The sequence below is a fragment of the Centrocercus urophasianus genome, unplaced genomic scaffold, assembly GCF_019232065.1.
Source record: "Centrocercus urophasianus isolate 14NV4802_14NV808 unplaced genomic scaffold, USGS_Curo_1.0 seq_9, whole genome shotgun sequence".
Taxonomy (NCBI): domain Eukaryota; kingdom Metazoa; phylum Chordata; class Aves; order Galliformes; family Phasianidae; genus Centrocercus; species Centrocercus urophasianus.
In genome coordinates, this window is record NW_024885532.1 from 35,902,127 (window position 1) to 35,922,030 (window position 19,904).

Sequence of the window (19,904 nt, forward strand, 5' to 3'; positions counted from 1 at the left end):
TTGAAATCGAACTAGAAGTCAATGGCTAAAGTTCTTTCACAAAATTATTGATTTCATAATTGGCCAAGCCTCCATATGGCTCTCACAGAAACCTTTCTGGCTTTTTTTCTCCAGACAAAATAAATAGGCTTTACAGACACTGGCAGAATCAAGTCAAACTAAGTCCTTCTTTTCTGAGAAGTGCACAACCACATCTCCCATTAGCCTTCCTGCTGCTACTGTGTCCTCAACACACCATTGCCAAAAGACAGGTCCCAAACGTCTTGTTGGTAGAAAATAGCCTAGATCACTACTGCTCTCTCTGGCAGCGGACACGGGGAGTTCTCCCAGTGATCACTCGCTGGTGAACTTTGCCTGGCAGCAGTAAGCTCCACCAGGTAGCCTCCTGGCCAAGCTCTGGTCCAGATGGTCCAAGACCACCACACTGAGGAGCACTGCAGCCCGCATCCACCACGAGGCCTGTGCACAACTCACATGTTGTATTAAATGGCATTTTCATCTCAAGTGCCCTAAGACACCTGCATGAGATCAAAATGATGCTATGCACAAACTGAGAATTCCAATTTTCTGTCTTTCACTCCATCTTTCACTTAAATTTATCATTCAAAGAACGAACATATGTAGTGCACAGGTGCCATTTATTCACCTTTAGGTTAAAAGCATTTCCAGTTGCAATAATTATTTCTAATTACTTAAAATTAGGTACTCATCATTTTCTTTTAGCTCATTACTCCTCTAAAGCCAGGCTGATGGTTAGGCAACAGTGCATTCTGCTACCTAGACAAGTTATAGCTAAGTATGTGATAGGTTACATATACATTACCTTTTCTCAGTTGCTACATTTAATTTAGACTGAAAAATAATTATGATTATACGTTTATAAGGGAAAGACTGACTGAAAAGGTCACTATCTAAATAAGGCTTTATGTCATTAAATCAATGACAGATCAACTATCTCAAACAAGCTGATAAACAACTGCCTGAAATATTTACCATGAAGTCAGTAAAACTTATTACATGTATTCAAGAACAAGTGGAAAGGACATACTTAAGAAATATTTTACTCAATATATGCAAAGTTTGAATGAGGATTGCTGGAGAAATATTTACTACAGAATGCAGGGCTGCTCCTTTTCATTTTGTGTTCAGCAGTCCACACTGCATTTAAAGCTCACTTTCAGAATTCACATCACACTGCTGATGGATATACATTTGTCCTATTTCTGGCTCCTTTTCCTGGAACAACTTTGAGAATTCACACAAATAGCTGCAGCAAAGCAAAATGGAGGAAAGAAAAATTCCACACATTCTGTTCCAGTATCTATTATCTAAGCACCAACTTCAATTTTCTTAGCCTGCCTTGTCTAACTCCTATTAGTGAATTATAAATACAGATGATAATTACACCCTGGTATTTACAGTCTTCACCGTGCAGCACACAACGTGTGATGCAAAGCTGTCACTCAGTGTTAAAAGCAAGGTAAGCAGCTCTCTAAGTCTTCTGGCAGCATTTCAAGAAATCTTGCTAGAAACACGAAGCAGACATCTCTAAAGATGTGACCGTAGCATATTAACCCCAAAGACTGAAATAAAACCACCACATAATTTTAAGGCATTCAAGCAAGCACTAGCTATTTGACTTGTTAGAAGGCCTGAGTTTTGCAGTCACTTATTATCATCTTGATGTTTACTACTGTGCTATTAACGATAGTGCTCGTTGCAGCATGCCTGAAATTGGTAACTGGTGTCTGCAAGCTATTACCCCTGTCTGAGAATGCCTGATGCCCCTGCAGGCCCTGTTGCCCAGCTCTTTCCCAGACAGGATAGCCACAGACAGTCACCACACATCACTTTTACCTGACCCCAAGCCCATGGCAGTTTTGTCCACATGCACTCATTATAGGATTCCTTCTTTCTTTTTACCTTAGTCACAAATTGAAACAATAGCAGATGACTACTTCACCCTTTCCCCTTATGAGAAAGTCTTCTGATGTTACAGGTTTACAACTGAAGTTGTTTCTTGGTCCTTAAGATAATAATGTTTAACTTTCATATTATTTCAATGAAAACATGAGCCCAGCCTCAGGAAGGCTCTACTTTCTTCATATGGAGGAATACAAAAGAAACCCAGTTTTCATTTCCAACTCCTGCCCAGGAAATACCATATTACCTTGCCCACTTTTGTTCCATGTCCTCCTCCCCATCCTTGGGTACCAGAACAACATCACACTTCCGCCAGGTATCCATGGGAGCATGGAAAGCACCAATGGCAGGTATGACCAGAAAAAGTATTAATCCCCGGTACCAATCATGATTGAGCAGTGCCATTAGCAAATTATTTCTTGCAACACCACAGCAGTGTTTTGTTGAGACATGGCTCCATTCACCTCCAGCTCCCCATCCTCTTTTCTCCATTGGACCCTCATTACTGCCTCAGAACCAAGAGACCTCCTCTGACTTCCTGGGGTGCAGAGCAGGGGGGACAGAGCAGATTGCTCAAAATCCCCCTCATCCTAAAGAACAGGGCAGAGGCAACTCACAAAATGCTTCTGCATATCCTTGAAGTGCAGAAAACAATAATTAAGTGGAAAAAGTTAAGCACAATATCTAAAATTCAGTTGCATGTGATAGCAGCTGCTCTGGGCTAAATTTCACTTTGGTTTTATGTCTCTGAAAATTCTGAAAATTTTCTAAAGTCTCTGAAATTTCTTTGGCAGCCATTTCTTTGGCAGTGTGAGAGAAAGCAGAGCCCTCAGCCAGAGCTTTGCCCCAGGAATTTCCAGCTGCTCTTTTTCTTGTTCCCACACAAGGTGCTCTGAATAAGCAAAAAGAAGAACACCATCACAGAGTTATTATTTCGGTCATAAATTTAAAAAACTACCTATATGGATAACTGTAAGTCAAAGTCCTTGAGGGACTGCCATAAATTCAAAAATTGTCTGACTGATAGATTTAGTATTTGGATCAGTGAATTAGCTGAAAGAAGTATGAAAATGCATGCACAGAAGGGGCAGCTGTTTGTTAGCCACACGCATTTACACAGGCTTTTGGGCAACAGTTTCAACCAGAAGTGAACAATAACTCTGTCCAAGTAAATTAATTCCCATTCATGCTTCCTCTGCGCTATCAGATCTTCCACACCAGGATGTGAGATGCACTGACCTCCTTAAGCATCATCCTGCAAAGTGTCACCTGAATGTTTGCAATTAAATATCATAAAGCCCAAATGGAGAGTTTAAAGGAGCTGAAGAGCCTTGGGTTCTATATTCAGTTGAAACTGGCTATGCTGGGAGCCATGAGCTTACGCATATATATAACACATATTTGGTATTTTAGAAACTCTGAGCCATTCTGCACTTTCTGGAAGTCAAGCATCAAGCTTAATCAGATAACTGAGATGATAAACACAGTTGATTCAGTCACTCATGTAATTGAGGTAGAAGACAGCGTACTACATTGTCCTTATATTCCTTATATCCAATATACACCTCCTCTCTTTTCGTTTGAAACCATTTCCCCTCGTCCTGTCATTCTCCCCTTGTTCTATCAAATGGGCACTTATATCTCATGCACATGTGCTCCCTCTGAACTGAAGATGCTTTTTAATGTTCTCCTGCCTCATATAGGAAAAACCCTTCCCCATGCTGCTGAGTCCTCTCATTCAAATTCTCCCCAATTATTTGTGCAGTTAATAGTTCATGGGTGGGAATGGGAAGATGGAGTGCCTGCCTGACCACAACACAGCCAAGGAAGCAAGGAGCTGAGGCCATGGAGAGCAGTTTCTCAAAGGGCTGCTGGGAGGGAACAGCCACACCTTTTCAAAGGGGCAACATTATGTTGGATCTCATTTTCCTCTCACAGATTCTATAAGTGCAAGGATCCACAATTGTTATTATTATCCTATTACTGTAATTGCTCAAAGGATTTTCTACCAGTATCTCATTTAACATAGCATGTGAAAAGCTGACAAAGGAAATGTGATTAAGGTGTGAAGCTCTGGTGCCTGGCAGCTCTACTGAAGTGCAAAAGATTCTGATCATAACCAGTAACTGAAAGAATGATGGGCTTCCTGGGGCTTTCATCAGGAAATAAAAGTACAGGAGTCCTTCCACACCTGTCAGAAACTCAGAGAAGAATGGTGGAAAGCAATCCAATTCATCTGTATAAACTGCCTTTTGTGCTACAACTCTGCCACTCCCTTCTTCCATTCACTCCCTTAAAATATTAAAGCATTGGCCATGACGGAGTCTACGACAGGCTGAGGACAGCAAAACAGAGATGGAAGCTGGCACAATTTTTCTGAGGTTTTCTAAGTATGTATTTCCTTTCTTGTTCTCAACCAAGAAGCTGATGCTCTCTGCTCTGTCCCTTCCCTCCCTTTCCCTGCAGCAGTTAAGCTGACAGCTATCTGCAATCAATACAGACCATGCCGAAGCCACAGCGCTGCGGGGCAGAAGGAGAGCAGGGCAGCTGGATGCTGAATGCCTGCGGTTCCCTCCAGCTGTGTGCAGCTGGAAGTGCCGTGCCCACCACTGCCACTGCGGGCTGCTCCTGGCAGGCAGCTCCCGCTGCACCGTGAGGACTGGGGCACTGCACAGGGGGAGGATGGCAGATGCAGGAGCACAGTTTTCTCTCTATGAGCAGTATTTTTAGTCTTATGCTCTTCCACATCTATTGACTCCTATTGTACTCTACTGGGCTTGCTGGGCGAATCGTTACATCTCTCCCCATACTACGTTTTCAGCTTAGGATAACATACGTCCAATTTCAAGTTCCTCAAAGCCATTTCAGCTTGCACCAGCTGCAATCCCTAGCTCACAAGCACCACCAGTACATTCCTGCTCCATTTCTTAAAGTCACGAGCTATGCTGCACATCAGCCCTTCCTCTGCTCTCAGCACTCACCTTATTCCTTATTCCCCAACACAGAACAAACTCATGGTCCCCACTTGAACTCCTTTACCCACTTCAGAAACTGAGGACAAACAGAAACTTCAGCTACATGGCCTTAAATAGGCTGATTCCCAGTCCCAGACAATGTGCCACCCTGGGGTCCATGAGGGTCCCTGATGCAGAGAGGCAAAGCCATCCCTTCTTATCATGGACTGCTTGGACAAACTGCACCACCTGCATGCTGCCCATGTGCATTCCACCAGCTGTGCCTGTTACTCAGAATCATCAAAGACAGCTATGGGAGCACTTCTTGTATTCCTTTACTCAGGCTTGGCTTCCTGCAAATACCCTTCTTCATTAAATCTCATTCATCATCATATTTGTGTTCAGGCTGCCATCTCCTCCAACACTTAAAGGAGATGAAACCAGGGACTTCCAAAGCCAAATTCATATGTTCGCTATCTGAAGCTAACAGCCTGAATCCTCCAGGTGAAAGCAGTAATAGATTTGTATACCTTATGGCTCGAAGAAAGTGAAGTATGTGAAACACACATGACTATTAAGTTGTATTCGTTGCTAGACAAGCCTTTGCATACAAATCATAGGAACTGGTGTGCATTCATTAGCAAAAACATACTTAATGATCATTGAATCTACATACCATCTTTATATTCTTTGTGCTTCAAGCCACAGTCCAGCTGTGGGGTTAGGAGATATTCTTTGTTACCCACATTTGTGTCCACTGGACATGTGTCCATTTTCAAGGGAGCACGAGAATGGCCCCAGTAATCCCCTAAGTGTCTTGCAGGGCCATAGGTCTTGCTGCCAACTGCCCCTGTGCTCCAGCATTACTGACTGCAGTCCTTATCTAAACCAGAGATCAATCACAAATGAGAAACTTTTTTTCTGGCTGCCTACTCTGTATGATTCCTGCACACCACACACAGATAAAGACAGTGATATGTGATGTATGCTGTGCTGATGGCATGACAGTTTACCTTTGCTTCATCCAGGCTTTAATTCAGTACAAGAGTTTTGGTGTGGCTTTTTTGTTTTGTTTTGTTTTTTTTTTGTTTTTTAGAAATTGGGTACTCAGCCAGAAAAGAATTATGGATTTGACAAAGAAATTAATTGAGAATGGCTGATTAATATCTCATAACTGAGAGTGGGTGATCAAAATGGTCCCATTTAGCCTTAAAACACAATCAACTGAATGCTATTACATGCTACCCACTCTCCATTTATTTTGGTGAGCTCCTTTGCTTTTTCTTCTTTGAGGCACTGATACTCGCAGCCATCAGACAACAGTTCATCCTCCAGACTGCTTTCACATCTTTTCTGTATCATCTGTAAGGACTTGTAATGTGGATCACTTCCCATATGGCACCACTTCTGATTTGCCAGCCACTTTCATGAAGCATATGTAACCTCACAACAGATGCATATATGTGTCCTCCCAATACACCCAAGTCCTCTTATGCTCTTTTTCTTGGACATTTGCTTATGTCTCCACATACTACTTCCCATTCTTCTTATCTACATAACCACAGAATCACAGAACTGCAGGGGTTCAAAGGGACCTCCAAAGAACATCGAGTCCAACCCCCCTGCCAAAGCAGGCTCCAAGGTAATAATAATAATACATAATAATACATCACAAGTTTTACCTTGTTGCTTTTACCACTCAAGAGAAGCAGAGAACAGGGATACTGAGCAGAACAAAAATGGCTTTGGAAAGAAAACAGCCTGCAGAGCTCTGTGCTGGAGGCACTGCAACCAGCAGGATGCAGAGCAGTGTTACCTGGCTGTTCACACAACCCTAGGAGCCAGCTCCCTCCCTGTCCAGGCTTCCTGCCTGGAGTAGAAGGGAGAGATTGGGAAAAACTCCTGAGTCAGACAAGAGCACATGACTATTGATTTCCAAAGCAAATTATCCTCCCAGCTGCAGTGTTTTTGAAAAGTCCTTTCCTAAACACTCGTCTCAGTTTAAATGGGTGGAAAGGACCAATCCCAATAGAAGAAAACTTGGAGGAAATCACTAATAAAAAGCCTTACAGAACTCTGCTGAGACTATGGCTCTCTAAAGTTTTGTTCCTTTCTCCCTATCAATGTAAAAGGCTTTAAAAAAAAAAGTGCTAAGTGTACTGATGTACAGATGTCCTCTTTTTATTTTTAATATTAGAGCTTTTTACTCCTGAATTTTACATGAATGTATCTGTGCTTGATAAACAGTTTTTCACTTGCACTCTATGTAGTTTTCCAGAGCTGACCACAGCACTGTCCAGATCTGTATCTCACATTAACTCATAGCGTGAAATACTGGTACATCAGGAACACTGAAGCAGAACAGGAATCTTTTGAGGACTGGTAATAATCTGCATTTTGTACTCTCTTTGCTCTAGAAGACTTTTCTCACTCTCCCCTGCCTCTACCTTGAATATGTATTACATGAATCATTTTATCCACTAAGGAAACAGGTCTGACCCTGACACCGAAAAAAAGGCCACGTGAAATGTTTAACCATAGGAAATGAAGTGTAACACAAGGCTGTGAAATAAATTAACAAGAACAGAATATTTTGTATTGCAATTTCTAATTATTTTGTGTAGCATTTTTAATATTAACACATACACTGCCTTACTGCAAATTGCCACAATTTAAATTCAAAAGATTTCAAGATAGAGTAGAGGTCTCAATTCTTTTCATCAGTTAACATGCACTACCTGTGAGCTTTTCAAAAACACCTGTTTGATGGATATTCATTGGGAAAGTCAATTGTAAGAACAGGTGACATTCACATAAAAATGAAGTTCAAATTTTATGAGCTTTAGAGACTACTATGCAAACACACCATAAAATCAAATGGAAGATGTGCATGCAGAAATGGCATGGAATCTACCTCAGAGAAGGTCCGTGAGTGAGAAACTGAAGGATTCTTATGAATAGTAAAATATGATGAATTTTGTATGAATCTTCATAATGTGTTAAAGCTTTTCTCTATCAAGAATGTAATGAATGAACACTGCAACTGCTTTTTGCCTCCCTTGTGCTCTTGTATTTACAGAAATAAACTGCAGTGGACAACAGCTCACGATGTCCATGACTTTAGCATATCAAAAGGTACTGCACAAGACTGTATTTTTTCAGGACAATGGCTGCATGTAAGTACAACACTGAAATTGCCTGTAGAACACAAGAAAACAGCCCAATTGACATTCTTTTTAAATAGGCAACTGCACAGCAGAGGTCCAATTCCTAAACATACATATTTTTTAAAAAATAACACGAGTTAAGAAATTTAATACTCAAAAAGACTGAGAAATGAGAGATAAGTATGAGAACCCGTTCATCTTGCAAACAAGCTGACCCTACTATCCCTTCTAGCCTGCAATCTCAGTCCAGGTAAAGCCCCTATTTAACTCAGCAACAGCTCTGCTTGGGGAAAGAACTGCGGGACAAGGGCCAATATTTGAGCAGGATTTTGCTCACGTCAGTGCGGCTGGCCAACACCCAGCCAGAACAGCAGCTTGTGAACACAGGTCTTCCCCCTTGACTCCCACAGAAAGCCTATCTATAATCTGAGGAATGTTGTGAAGAAAATGGGCTGTCTCTTCACATCACACAGCCAACATAAATGGTGCATATGTCACACTCTGGATCCACCTGACCATAAGGAACCAGAGATCCAACAAATGGCTGTGCTCACCCAAACAAGTCAGGCAGGGTCATGGGAAAGAAAAGAGGGAAGAAACAAAATCCTCACAAAGAGGTGACACTAGTGAAACAAGGCACCTGACCCATACTTTATCACACAGAAAAGGACAGATTTTCTTAAGTGCTTAGTAATAAGCAGTTCCCATTAGGAAGACAGGTGTTGCTGGGAAATAGTAGAACAAGCTCTGCATGCCAAAATGAGAGGAAACTTCTCTTTTTTAACTTCTTGTCTGAAACATACATCTCAGATATATAGAACTATTAAGCATTCATATTAACATTGTTAAAACCTAGCAAGATCTTTAAAAAAAAATAATAAAATAGGTAAGACCCATTATAACCATGGAATACATTGTCCACTTGGGCTTTGTGTCCCATGACATAACTCAGATATTAGTACATCCACCAAAGTTGCAGGAGTTCCTGCCCAGGCCAATCTAGAGGATTTTGTTCTGTGCTAGTCCAAAATCATTGCCTGAAACCAACTGTACAGAGAAATGGAGATCCAGACAGGAGACCAAATTTTCCTTTTAATTACACTTATCCAATTTATGAATTTCTTCATATTTGCACTGGCACAAATGTCACCCGTTTTAAATCAGTCACGTATTAAGAAGTAAGACCTATAAGAAAAGATTATATATGGCCCAACATATTTAAATTGAAATAACTGCACCTGCTCACAACCTGAATTTGCACAATTCATAGCAGGATGTAAAGCAGTTAAGAAATCAAAGCAGACAGCTTCCTCTCTTGTGATCAAGCAAGTCTTAAAACAGTCAAGATCTAAAAATGAAATGCATGAGCTATTTTGACTAGCATACAAAGTTAGATTGCAATGATAAAGCTGAAGTTAATCCATTTAATTTGCTTTTGTACAGGTGCTTTGTCTTAGACAAAAAACACTGCACTGTACTGTGCTGGCTTCTGCAGCAGGAATGAAGTAGCACAGTCTTTGTCATTAATACCATGAAAGAAAGATGAAATTAGTTCTGTAGCCTCTAATAAAGCTTTTGAGTTTACAGTTTTAGCCAGTCCAGTAGAATGCTAAGACAAAAGCCTTATTTCATGCCAGAGAAATGCATGTTCTGAATTTTCACTGAAGAAATCTGACTATATTTCACCAAAAGCCCATTTTTTTTCCCAACAGTGACCTTGAAAATTAAATCCAGACTCTGATGGATTGGAGCTATTGATGGTTGGTTTTCTCTCTGCCATAGAGCTACTGTCAAGAACCACATTTAGAGCTATGAAACTCCTTGAATGCAGATCTACTCCCAGGTACACGTGTACAAAATCCTTCATACATTAAATGACCTACAAGTACACACATATTCTCTGATTCTATCAGCAAGTTCAAATAACAGAATTTTAAGAGAAATCATTTTCAAGAACTGTCGTTTACTTTGAGACTAACTCCATGCATTAAAGAAAAACACTTCAAATGTTGTGGGTTGCTTTTTGCTGTTATTGCTGTTTGTTTGTAATCACTCCTATTTCAGAACAATAAGATTTAATCCAGTTCTGTTTTTGTAGGCAACTAGTACAATGTTTGATTTTACAGTTCCAACCTGAGCGCATGGTATTCCTTTATGGCAACTTTCAAAACTCTGAACTGCATCCTTGGAAATGCTGTACTACTCTTGACAGCAAATGAACAGTTTGGGGACTGTTCAGCCCAGAGAACAGGCACACAAAGATTTCATCAATGCCCATACATACTAGAAGGGAGGGTGCAAAGGAGAAGGAGCCAGGCTCTGCTCAGTGGCGCGCAGTGCCAGGACAGGAGGCAGTGGGCACATAGTAGCACACAGGAGGTTCTCTCTCAACACCAGGAGCACTGCTGTGGAGTCTCCTTGGGGACGTTTCAAAGGCTTCTGGACATGGCCCTGGGCACCCTGCTCTGGGTGTCCCTGCTGGAGCAGGGATTGGGCCAGGGGGACACAGAGGTCCCTTTCCAGCTCAGCTATCATGTAATTCTCTGATTCTGTAAAAATACCCTTAAACTCTATCAAAACTCACTTTCTAAATAAAGACCATCACAGCATAAATGGTACTAATTATTAAGCTAAATGTACACACTTATTGCTAAAGTGAACTGGAATTATTAAAGTAGAATTAATTTTCAAATTTAGTGAAAATCTTCTCAAATCAAAGCTGAAACTGCTTTAAGTGAAATGACACAGTCATGATATAAAAGCAATGCTACATCTGAGCCTATTTCCTCAGCTTCCTTGGATGCCTCAGCAGATGGCACCACTTTTGCTCTCACAACCAACATCACAAGGCCAGAGATGGACTCATGGAGAGAGGCTCTTGTCTGCCTTTGGGGATGACTACAGACTTGGTGGAACTCAACCAGAAACTGCATTCTGGCGAGGTAGAGTCAGGTCAGTTCAGGTCCCCAACTTGCCCCAAGTTACATGCATTAGGAATATGTTCATTTCAGTACACACATGAAGTTAAACTGACTCAAAGTGAAAAGCTGTAGTTTTAACATGAGGTACTGATGAAACTCTTGCACCAAGACCTCTTCTCTCCCATTTAGCCTAATCATGTACAAGAACTGCAAGATTGGTTACACATGATAGATTTTTCAATCTATAAAGATTTATAAAAATCAATAAAGATTTTTGAAACAAATATTTCAACTGAGTACATGTATGTGTATTCCAGAATGACTTCTCCAGGAAAAAAATCAGAGCATGGCTCTGTGCACACGCTTTCACAAACCAAATGGATTGGTGGACTTTATTAATAATGATTTCATAGTTTGTGGAATATAATATTGCAGCAAATATCACAGTGCACAATGCTGTGTAGAGTGCACATAGTTTTGACTGCCATATTTCTGCTCATGCATGGAGGAACAACTTCAGCTATGTTTTAAAGAGCTTATTTGCAGAAAAGAGAAGATATGGTAACCTGGGCAGCAAGGTGCTCTGCTAAGCTTTACATTCTACTTCCAGTGCTGTCTTCTCATGTACTGTGATCTGAACTGAAATCAAGGTAGCTATACACATTTCACAACTAGGTGTCACAGTGTAGTGTGTTTTTAATGATGAGTCTTAGCCATAAAAATCAGAGGTCTTGGAGTTAAAGGCTTAAGAAAGATGATCACTCTGAAAAACAGTGTGACCAGGTGTGGAACAGGAGTGATCTCTTCACGAAAAAAATGAACTAAGTTTGGCTCAGAATCTGCACTGCAGCTTGGAGTGCAAAGACTACGGGTAACCAGAATGCCTCACCCACGAAGGGTGGAGAAAACATTTCTTCTTTCTTTTCTCCTTCAAGGCCCTTCAAAGTCAACGACTATGCACTGTATACCATGATGGATGCTGAGATAAATGCAGCGATTACTAATTTGTTAAAACAGGAAGAATGTGAGATACAAATCTTCACTAGAGGAGGTTCAGACTGAATATTAAGACAAATTTCTTTATCATAAGAGGGATTAAACACTGAAACAGGCTTGCTAGAGTGGTAGTTGGCTTCATGCCTTTCAGAAGCATTTGGGTAATGCCTTCAGTAACGTTCTTTCAGTGCTGGTTAGCCCTGAAGCAGTCAAGTAGTTGAATGCCATGATCTTGGAAGGTCCCTTCCAGTCGAACTATCCTAAGTTACCATCCTGGCCTGCATCAGAAATTTCAACACAAAAATTCCCAACTGCAAGACAAGACTTGGAAGGTAGACGGTTCTTTACGAAATCGTACAACTTCCTCTCAAAATGATTCAAGCAGGTATAATGTTGATGGCTTTGCTGAGAATTACTAATGCAATATAGGTTCTGCATGCAATGGTGAAAATTTTTCAGCATTCAGATGAATAATAAATGCCTAAAATGCTCTCCAATGACCAATGCAAATTTTGTACCTCTGACATCTACCTGAATGTGGATTTCCAATCATGAGCAAAATCTCCCACTTGTAATGTGCAAACCAATGTATTTCAATGTTTCATATGTTTCAGCTTTGCTGTATTGTGCTCTGATGAGTAAGAACCTTGTACTTTTCATGTTTTGTAATAATTTCAGCTCTCTCTGTCAGTAAGAGAGATTCTTTGAATAATGTATGCAGTGCAAAAACGAACAGGGTTTAAATAAAACACTGAAGTTGGAAGGGGAAAGGAGAGGAAAGACTATCCCCAAACTGATACATATCAGATTCATTTTGCTGACTTACAACAAAGTCCTTGTGCTTAAACAACCTGTTTCACGTGCATTCACACTTAATTGTGCATAGGCCTTTTTAAAGAAAACATAAATGTGCATGACAATCATCAGAAGACAGATATTAAATGGAATATACAAAATTATTCCAGTTCCAAAGGCACTTCTGAACGCATACTTGACTGTATGTTTATATTGAATGAAAAGAAAAAATACCCCACAGTTTTCCAACATTGCAGTGGGTTACCCACCAACATACCCCCCATAATCCTTTGAAATAGTCTGTTTAGGGTAACACATCCCTAACACATCCAACGAGCCAGGCGTCGAATCTTCACAAGTAACCTCTGTGCACGTGGAAACAGATCCAGAGGTAAGTGGTCATGTCTCAGACCTTCATGCATGAACTCACATGAATATTCAGTTCAGCCCAGCAGCTCTAATGCTTTTGTACTTTGTATCTGGAGAGGTGTGCACAGAGGAATTTTTCTATACAAATAACAAGGTCCAAAGCCACTGTTTAATAGTGGTTCAAGAAAGAGTTATCATTTTATATTACCATGAAATCATTTAATTCTGAGTTGATGGTGGGGGTTCTTTAATTAGATTAGAAAACCTCACACATCTGTGCTTTAGAAGCCTCTGTCAAGCCAGGAAATTCAATCACATGGAAGCCAGTGTCCTCCAGCTATCAGACAATTGATTTTTGCAGGATTCTGCTCATATTTAGCTTAAAGGACATGTGATATGTTTATTCACTTGTCAGTCACTTTGCCTTTGTTTCATTAGTAGAACATTTATTATTTAAAATATATTCCTCAGTATTATATGAAAAATGAGAAACAGATTTTAGAATGAGACTGCAAAATGTGAACACCAACGTGGACTAAAAATACATGTTGGTTTAAGTGGGAAGCACAAAGCTGAAGAGGCCTGTAGGGTTATGTCTATTTAATATAGTTACAGAATTATAGTAGTATACACATATATAAACATATACATTTATTTTCTTTCTTTCTCTGCCTCCCCCTATACTGAACAGATTTATCATCTCTGAGTTATTAAATTCTTTAGAAATAAAAATGGGTTCACTTTAATGAAAAAAAAGAACAAGGTTATGAATCACTATTTCTATAGATTGTAGCAAATAGAAGGGGACATGTTTTCCTCTGTTAAGATACTCAAGCTGAAATAACCTGAGGTGGTTGGAACAAGAGAAGAATCTGCTGTGGATCATTGAAATTAGGGAAAGTTTCGGACAAACCCTTGTTTGAATCTAAGGCATTGAAGTCTGACACACAGAAGTGGTTCAACTTTAGATGATCTTAAATGTATGCAAATCAGAATTAATTCACTAGAACTCCAATGGAAATTCTTCACAATACCCTTAATCCAAAAAGTAACAATTGCCTCTGAAATTATTTGGCAGAAGTAGATGGGTAGGCAGAATCTGAGATAATTGACTTTATCTAAAGCTACTGATTTCAATATTTTTAGTCCCTTCCTCCTTCACTAAAAACGAAAGTTTAAAAAAAGCTCCCATGTCATTTATCTTCACAGAATATGAAATCGGCGCCTGCAAACTTGACACACATTGTAATGTTTTCTCAATGAACTACACCTGCACACATCTGATGCCTCCCAGTTTCAAAAGCCTTTCTGAAATGCTTTCTTCTCATGGAATTTGATATTGATTTTCATGCTAAAGACAACTAATACACTGCTTAATATAGAATTCACACTTAATGGGACATCAGTCTTTCCTGCCTGAAATGAATGGAGCCATTTTGGCAGCTCTGAAGCTTTTCCTGTTAAATAAGGTGGCAAGGTCATCTGAAACTTATAGTACTGAAGACTCATATAAATAAATTTAGTGCACATTCAATAAATTATATAGGAGAACTGCACAGTGCTTGGCATGTTTACATATTAAAAGATGGCTGTGAGAAGCTGGGGAGAAACCCAGAACATATTTTAGAGGCACAGTGGATAGGAAGACCTTCTCCAGCTCATTTCTATTTTAAACTCAATAAGCAATGCCACTCAGGGCATCTATATCCAGAGGCAATTTGTTCCTGAATGAAGAGAAGGGGTTCAAAAACTTAAAGGCCACAGAGGAAAACCCATAAAAATGAATTCTGAAACACGAACGTAATGTTCCTAACAGCCCTCAGCTTTGCCACACTGTATCCCACTGTCTTATGTAATAAAATACATTCCTCCTTATCAGCCTGACATACGTGAAGTTAAATAGAAATGATGCTCTGCTGCTCTCCGAGACCAAGCACTATTCAGCATGTGTTTCAGCTAAAGACCCTGAGGTGATCTAAATGTAGGAAATTCACTTAATTATAATCTGTTAAAAGTAATAATAAAAAAGATTAACTGTTACTGCTATTTGGTAAGGGCATTTCATTTTCTGTTTCCCTTTCATGGCGTATGTGAGCCTGTGTGTGTGTGTGTGTGTGTGTGTGTGTGTGTGTGTAGAAAATATATAGTAGGAAGAGAATATTTGTTCCAGTTGAGGTGGTCTGTGAAATCAAGTAGATCAGATACTAACTTGACTTGGCACCAATGTATGGATGCATAGAGACATATCCACAGGATGTATGCATTACGAGATGATAAGAGACATTTACAACCTAGAATATAAGAGCAGGGCTGCCTCAAGTGACATCACCAGATCAACTGCAGCGTCAACCGACTCAGATATATAATCCTGCACACTGCTGCTTCCCTATCTCCTTTCCAAGCATTAACAAAGCATTCATGAGCATACACATTCTTGTATATTTCCAAATACATGCAAGGCACGTCATATCCGAACACGAACAAGAGCAACAGTGGGGTTTGTGGATGGATCGAGACATTCATAATTTTTCTTTACGACAACAAAATTCATCTCCATAGAAACCAGAAAGCGAGAAACTACAGGAATAACACTAAAGTAAATGTCACATCAGGTTAGTGAGCACAAGGCAGGCGAGGGGACTGTGCTCCAGTTAGGACTAATAAGGACTGCTGCCCCCCCTGCTCTTCTGCTACAGTATCTACATCAAAAACAGACTTTCTGCTGTATTTCCAATGCACAATAGCAATGTGATCTCCTGTTATTTTCATTGCAATTCACCCGTAAGCTGGTCAGATCAATGGCACGTTTACTTACAGGCATTTGTTACAGCGAAGCTGTTAGCTGTTTCAATGTTGTCTACATGAGGAACCAAATTAAAAGGTGCTTCGGAGGCATTGGGGCTGGTGTTATGAAGAAAAATTGCTAATCGAAAAGCAGTATATTCCTGATCTGTGTTCCTGATGAAGAGACCACCTACAAGAAAAAAAGAAAGAAAAAAGAAAAAAAAAAAAATAGCAAGACGCAGAGGAGGCAGGGTGAATTGCTGGCAAGCTACTGTCTTGTAACACCAAACTGACTCTCCCAAAGCTGCACAGTAAGGAAAGTCCTAAGACTTTAATGGGCAAGGAACTAATCACATTCATAATCACAACCGCTGCCTTTAAATCACTGTTCTCAATCGATATTCACCACCCCGACGCTTTATGCTTCTTTCCGACTTCTCGGTTTCCAGCCTTTCACATGTAAATACCCCGATTTGCCATGATTACAGTGACCTTTGGAAGCGTTTAGCCTCCATCTCTCTGCGACTGAACACACTGCTAAATCAGCTACTCAGCAGCCTCTCACATGAAGTGGCGGGCTGATTAAGGGGAACGATGCTTTCCGGATTAAAAAAAAATATATATCCACTCTGTGTCGGATAATCTGCACTAAACAGGAATATAATTAACTTTGCTCTTCCACAGCCATGTGCAGGCAGGGAGCCGCTCAGCTCTGCTAGCAGCATCTCCACAAGTCCACGGGCAATGATGCAGCGATGGAGATGAGCTGGAAGGAATTCAGATAGCTGCGTCCCATCCGAAACGCGCCCGGACGGATGGAAGCGGGAGGCGATGGGAAAAGGGTGAGGAGGGGGCACAGAGCCTAAGCGGAGAGGATTTCAAAACCCCAAACTTTCCAACTACGGGAAGGGAAGGCAGGGCTGCCTTTCAGCCCCATGCCAACGCTACCGCAACCTCAGCGCAAGGAAATGGGAAGCCGGAGGGGGCCGAAGCAGCCCAGTAGCATCTCCCCGGGCGCTCTCCCCTCCTGCCGACTCTGTGCACCCCGGGGCTGGAATGAGTTGGGAAGAAGATGAGCATCCTTCCTACAGCACGCAAACACACACACACACACGCGTACGCACACATACACAAATGCACGCGGGCTGTCAACGAAGGCAGGGAAATGGGATGGTGGTGGAGGAGAAAGCTGCAAGCTGCCTTCAGAGCCGCCTTCCCAACTCACTTCGCAAAGGCTCGAACCCCTGAGCACCCGCACACAGCCCAACGCAGCGCTTACCTATTTGCACGCTGCTAGGAAAAGCTCCCATTGCTAGTCCCCAAAAGCCAGAAAACAACAAGACAAGCTGTCTGCAAATTATCCTCATCTTCTCTTTTGCCTCTCTCTCGCCTTCTCCCGCTCGCTCGCTAGATGCTGCTCAGAGAGGCATTGAGGACGAGGCGACTACAAACAAAATCAAGAATTTAAAAATAAAAAAAATAAAAAAGAGGGAAGAGGGGGAGAAAAAGAGAGGTTTTCTCCTTTCTTTTTCTTTTTTTCTTTTCTTTTTTTTTTTTTTTTTTTCAATTTTTATTTTGCCGTTGCTTTAGGATTTGCTGCCTATTCTCTGCCGCTCTGCTTCTCTCCCCGCAGCCGCCGCAGTTTCAGCAAGCCATCCCGCCGCGCCGTGCTTTTCCCGCAGTCTCCATCGCCGGGGAGCGGTTTGTGTCCGGCTGCGAGCGATGCACATGCAGAAGATGGTGGTGAGTTTGGCGGCGGGGGGGAGCGGCTGGCGGCGGCGCGGCGCGGGCGGACATGCGCCTTGCTCCCCATGCCCGCCCCCCCCCTCACCCCCCCCAATCCCCGCCGCCGCCGCCGCCGCCTCCCGCACCGCCTCGGGCGGACAGCGGCCGCGCACGTTCCGCGCCCTTCCGCGCCCTCCGCGGAGCCGCCTCGCGGAGTCCCTGCGCTTTGTAGACGCGCCCCGCAGCGCCGCGGCAACGCAGATGAGACCTTTCTGGTTTAATTTTTTTTTTTTCTATTTTCTTAATTATTTTATCATTCTTTATTTTCTTTTCCGCATATCCGGAACTTTGCACCGCGGGGACAGAGCAGAGGGGCCAAGAACTAGGAATGCCTCATCGCGCTGGGCTGCTGCAGCCCGGGGCCGCTGTCATCAAGCAGCGGTTGTTGTTAATGAAGGTGGCAGAGCGCATCCACCTGCACTGAGCTGCGGAGGTCGGGGGGAGGGGGAGCGTCCCGACAGGACCCCCCTCTGTCGGGGTTTGCGGCAGAGATGGGGGCGAGGGCTGAGGATGCGCTCAGACCTAGCGGGAACCGCTGCCAAAAGGAGGGAGCGAATGAAAGGAAAACTTCCCTGCTCCTCCACCTCCCTCTTATTCATTTATTTTAACCTTCGGTGGGAAAAAATCACAGAGCTTTTTTGCAACCAAACACTTGCCGTTGTGTTTGAAGCCTTGGAAGTTCCGCCAAAGCGGCTGCCAGAGGTCTGGGGAAATGGCAGTTAATAATTAAAAGACGCGTGTAATAAATGATAGGTAATGAAGTCATCCCAAAATAGCTGTGTGCCAGAGATGGGAATTTCTGGTTTTACCTGTGGCTTTGCAGAGATTTCTGCACAGAACAATCAGATCCTCACTAAATTAATATTGAAATGTTAATTGGCAATATGGAAGAATATCGATTTTTAAGGTGAACTTTGTTGGTTTGTGTTCAAACGCATTTGTTCCAAGACCAGAACTCTGTCTGATTTCACCCAGGCTTCTTTTCTTGCCATATTTCTCTACCCTACCGGGGAGAAAGAAATCCCCTTGAATTGCTGTGGAGGGTGACAGTGATTTCTGAAGAATGATGCAAAGACTGAGCAAAGAGCACTGAAAACAGACGCATAAAGCTATTTGCATGGCATGTGCACCTGTGTGTGACTGAGTGTCTGCGTGTATTTTTGGTAGAGTGTGGTGTTCCTGCAAATAAATTACTCTTTGAAAGATTTCTTCACAGGTCAATGATAAACAGACTTCATCTGCACATTGTGATACCCATTCCTTTATTTTTCAGTAGGTCTTCAACTTTCCTTTATTTTCCCACCACATATTCCCATCTGTCTCTGAGTCTGTCGACTCGTGCTGCCTGTTATTTACCAATGGCTTTTTGTGACCTCTGGTTTTGCTCTTGCTTGTCTTTTTCTTCTTCCTGCCTGCCAAGAAATCTTTGTCTCTCTGAATTCTCCCCTAAGTACAGTTCTCCCTTTTTTTTCCCATCCTTCAGCATTCAAATTTTTGACTTTGGAAATCAAGGGAAAATATAGTAATAGAGATGGAGTAAAATTTCCATTCCATAGCAGCTGGATGATTATTCACTATTAGTAGCAAGTAAACCTGGAAACACTGAGTTGACATGTGGATTTCATGGCACATATCATAGAATCATTTGAGTTGAAAGGGAACCTTAAAAGTCACCTAGTCCAATTCCCCTGCAGTGAACAGGTGAACAGGGACATCCACAGCTCGATCAAGTTGCTCAGAGCCCCATCCAGCCTAACCCTGAGTGTGTTCAAGGATGGAGCATCCACCACCTCTCTGGGCAATAATGCCAGTGCCTCACTGCCATTATTGTAAAAAAGCGTTCTGCCCATATTCAGCCTAAATCCTCCCTCTTTTAGTTTGAAACCGTTTCCCCTTGCCCTGTCACAACAGACCCTGCTAAAGAGTCTGTCTCCTTTTTTCTTGTAGCTCCCTTTTAGATACTGTAAAGCCACTCTCAGCTCTCCCCAAAGCCTTCTCCAGGCTGAACAGCACCAGCTCTCAGCCTCCATTGTAGAAGAGGTGTTCCGTTCCACGGATCATTTCTGTGGCCCTCTTCTGGACGTGCTCCTGCAGGTCTATGTCTCCCCTGTACTGAGGACTCCACATCTGGATGCAGTACTCCAGGTAAACAAGATAAGGATTTTAGACTCACAGCCGTTGTATTGGCACAGTGAGTTTCTGCCTATCAG

General features: G+C 41.9%; 1 protein-coding gene across 3 annotated transcripts in view; it reads right to left on the reverse strand.

The window, feature by feature from the left end:
- The window catches only part of GRIA4 (glutamate ionotropic receptor AMPA type subunit 4), a 220,250-nt gene extending 202,971 nt beyond the window's left edge, over positions 1-17,279 (reverse strand). For 2 of the 3 annotated variants that reach the window (XM_042838825.1, XM_042838827.1), the window contains exons 1-2: positions 17,189-17,276; positions 15,941-16,099 (exon numbers count right to left, since the gene is read on the reverse strand). In XM_042838825.1, the coding sequence (XP_042694759.1) occupies positions 15,941-16,099; positions 17,189-17,276 (247 nt within the window). Of the gene's footprint in view, positions 1-15,940; positions 16,100-17,188 lie in introns of all 3 variants that reach the window. The other variant, XM_042838826.1, reaches the window with a different exon arrangement.
- Positions 17,280-19,904: the final 2,625 nt, after the last annotated feature.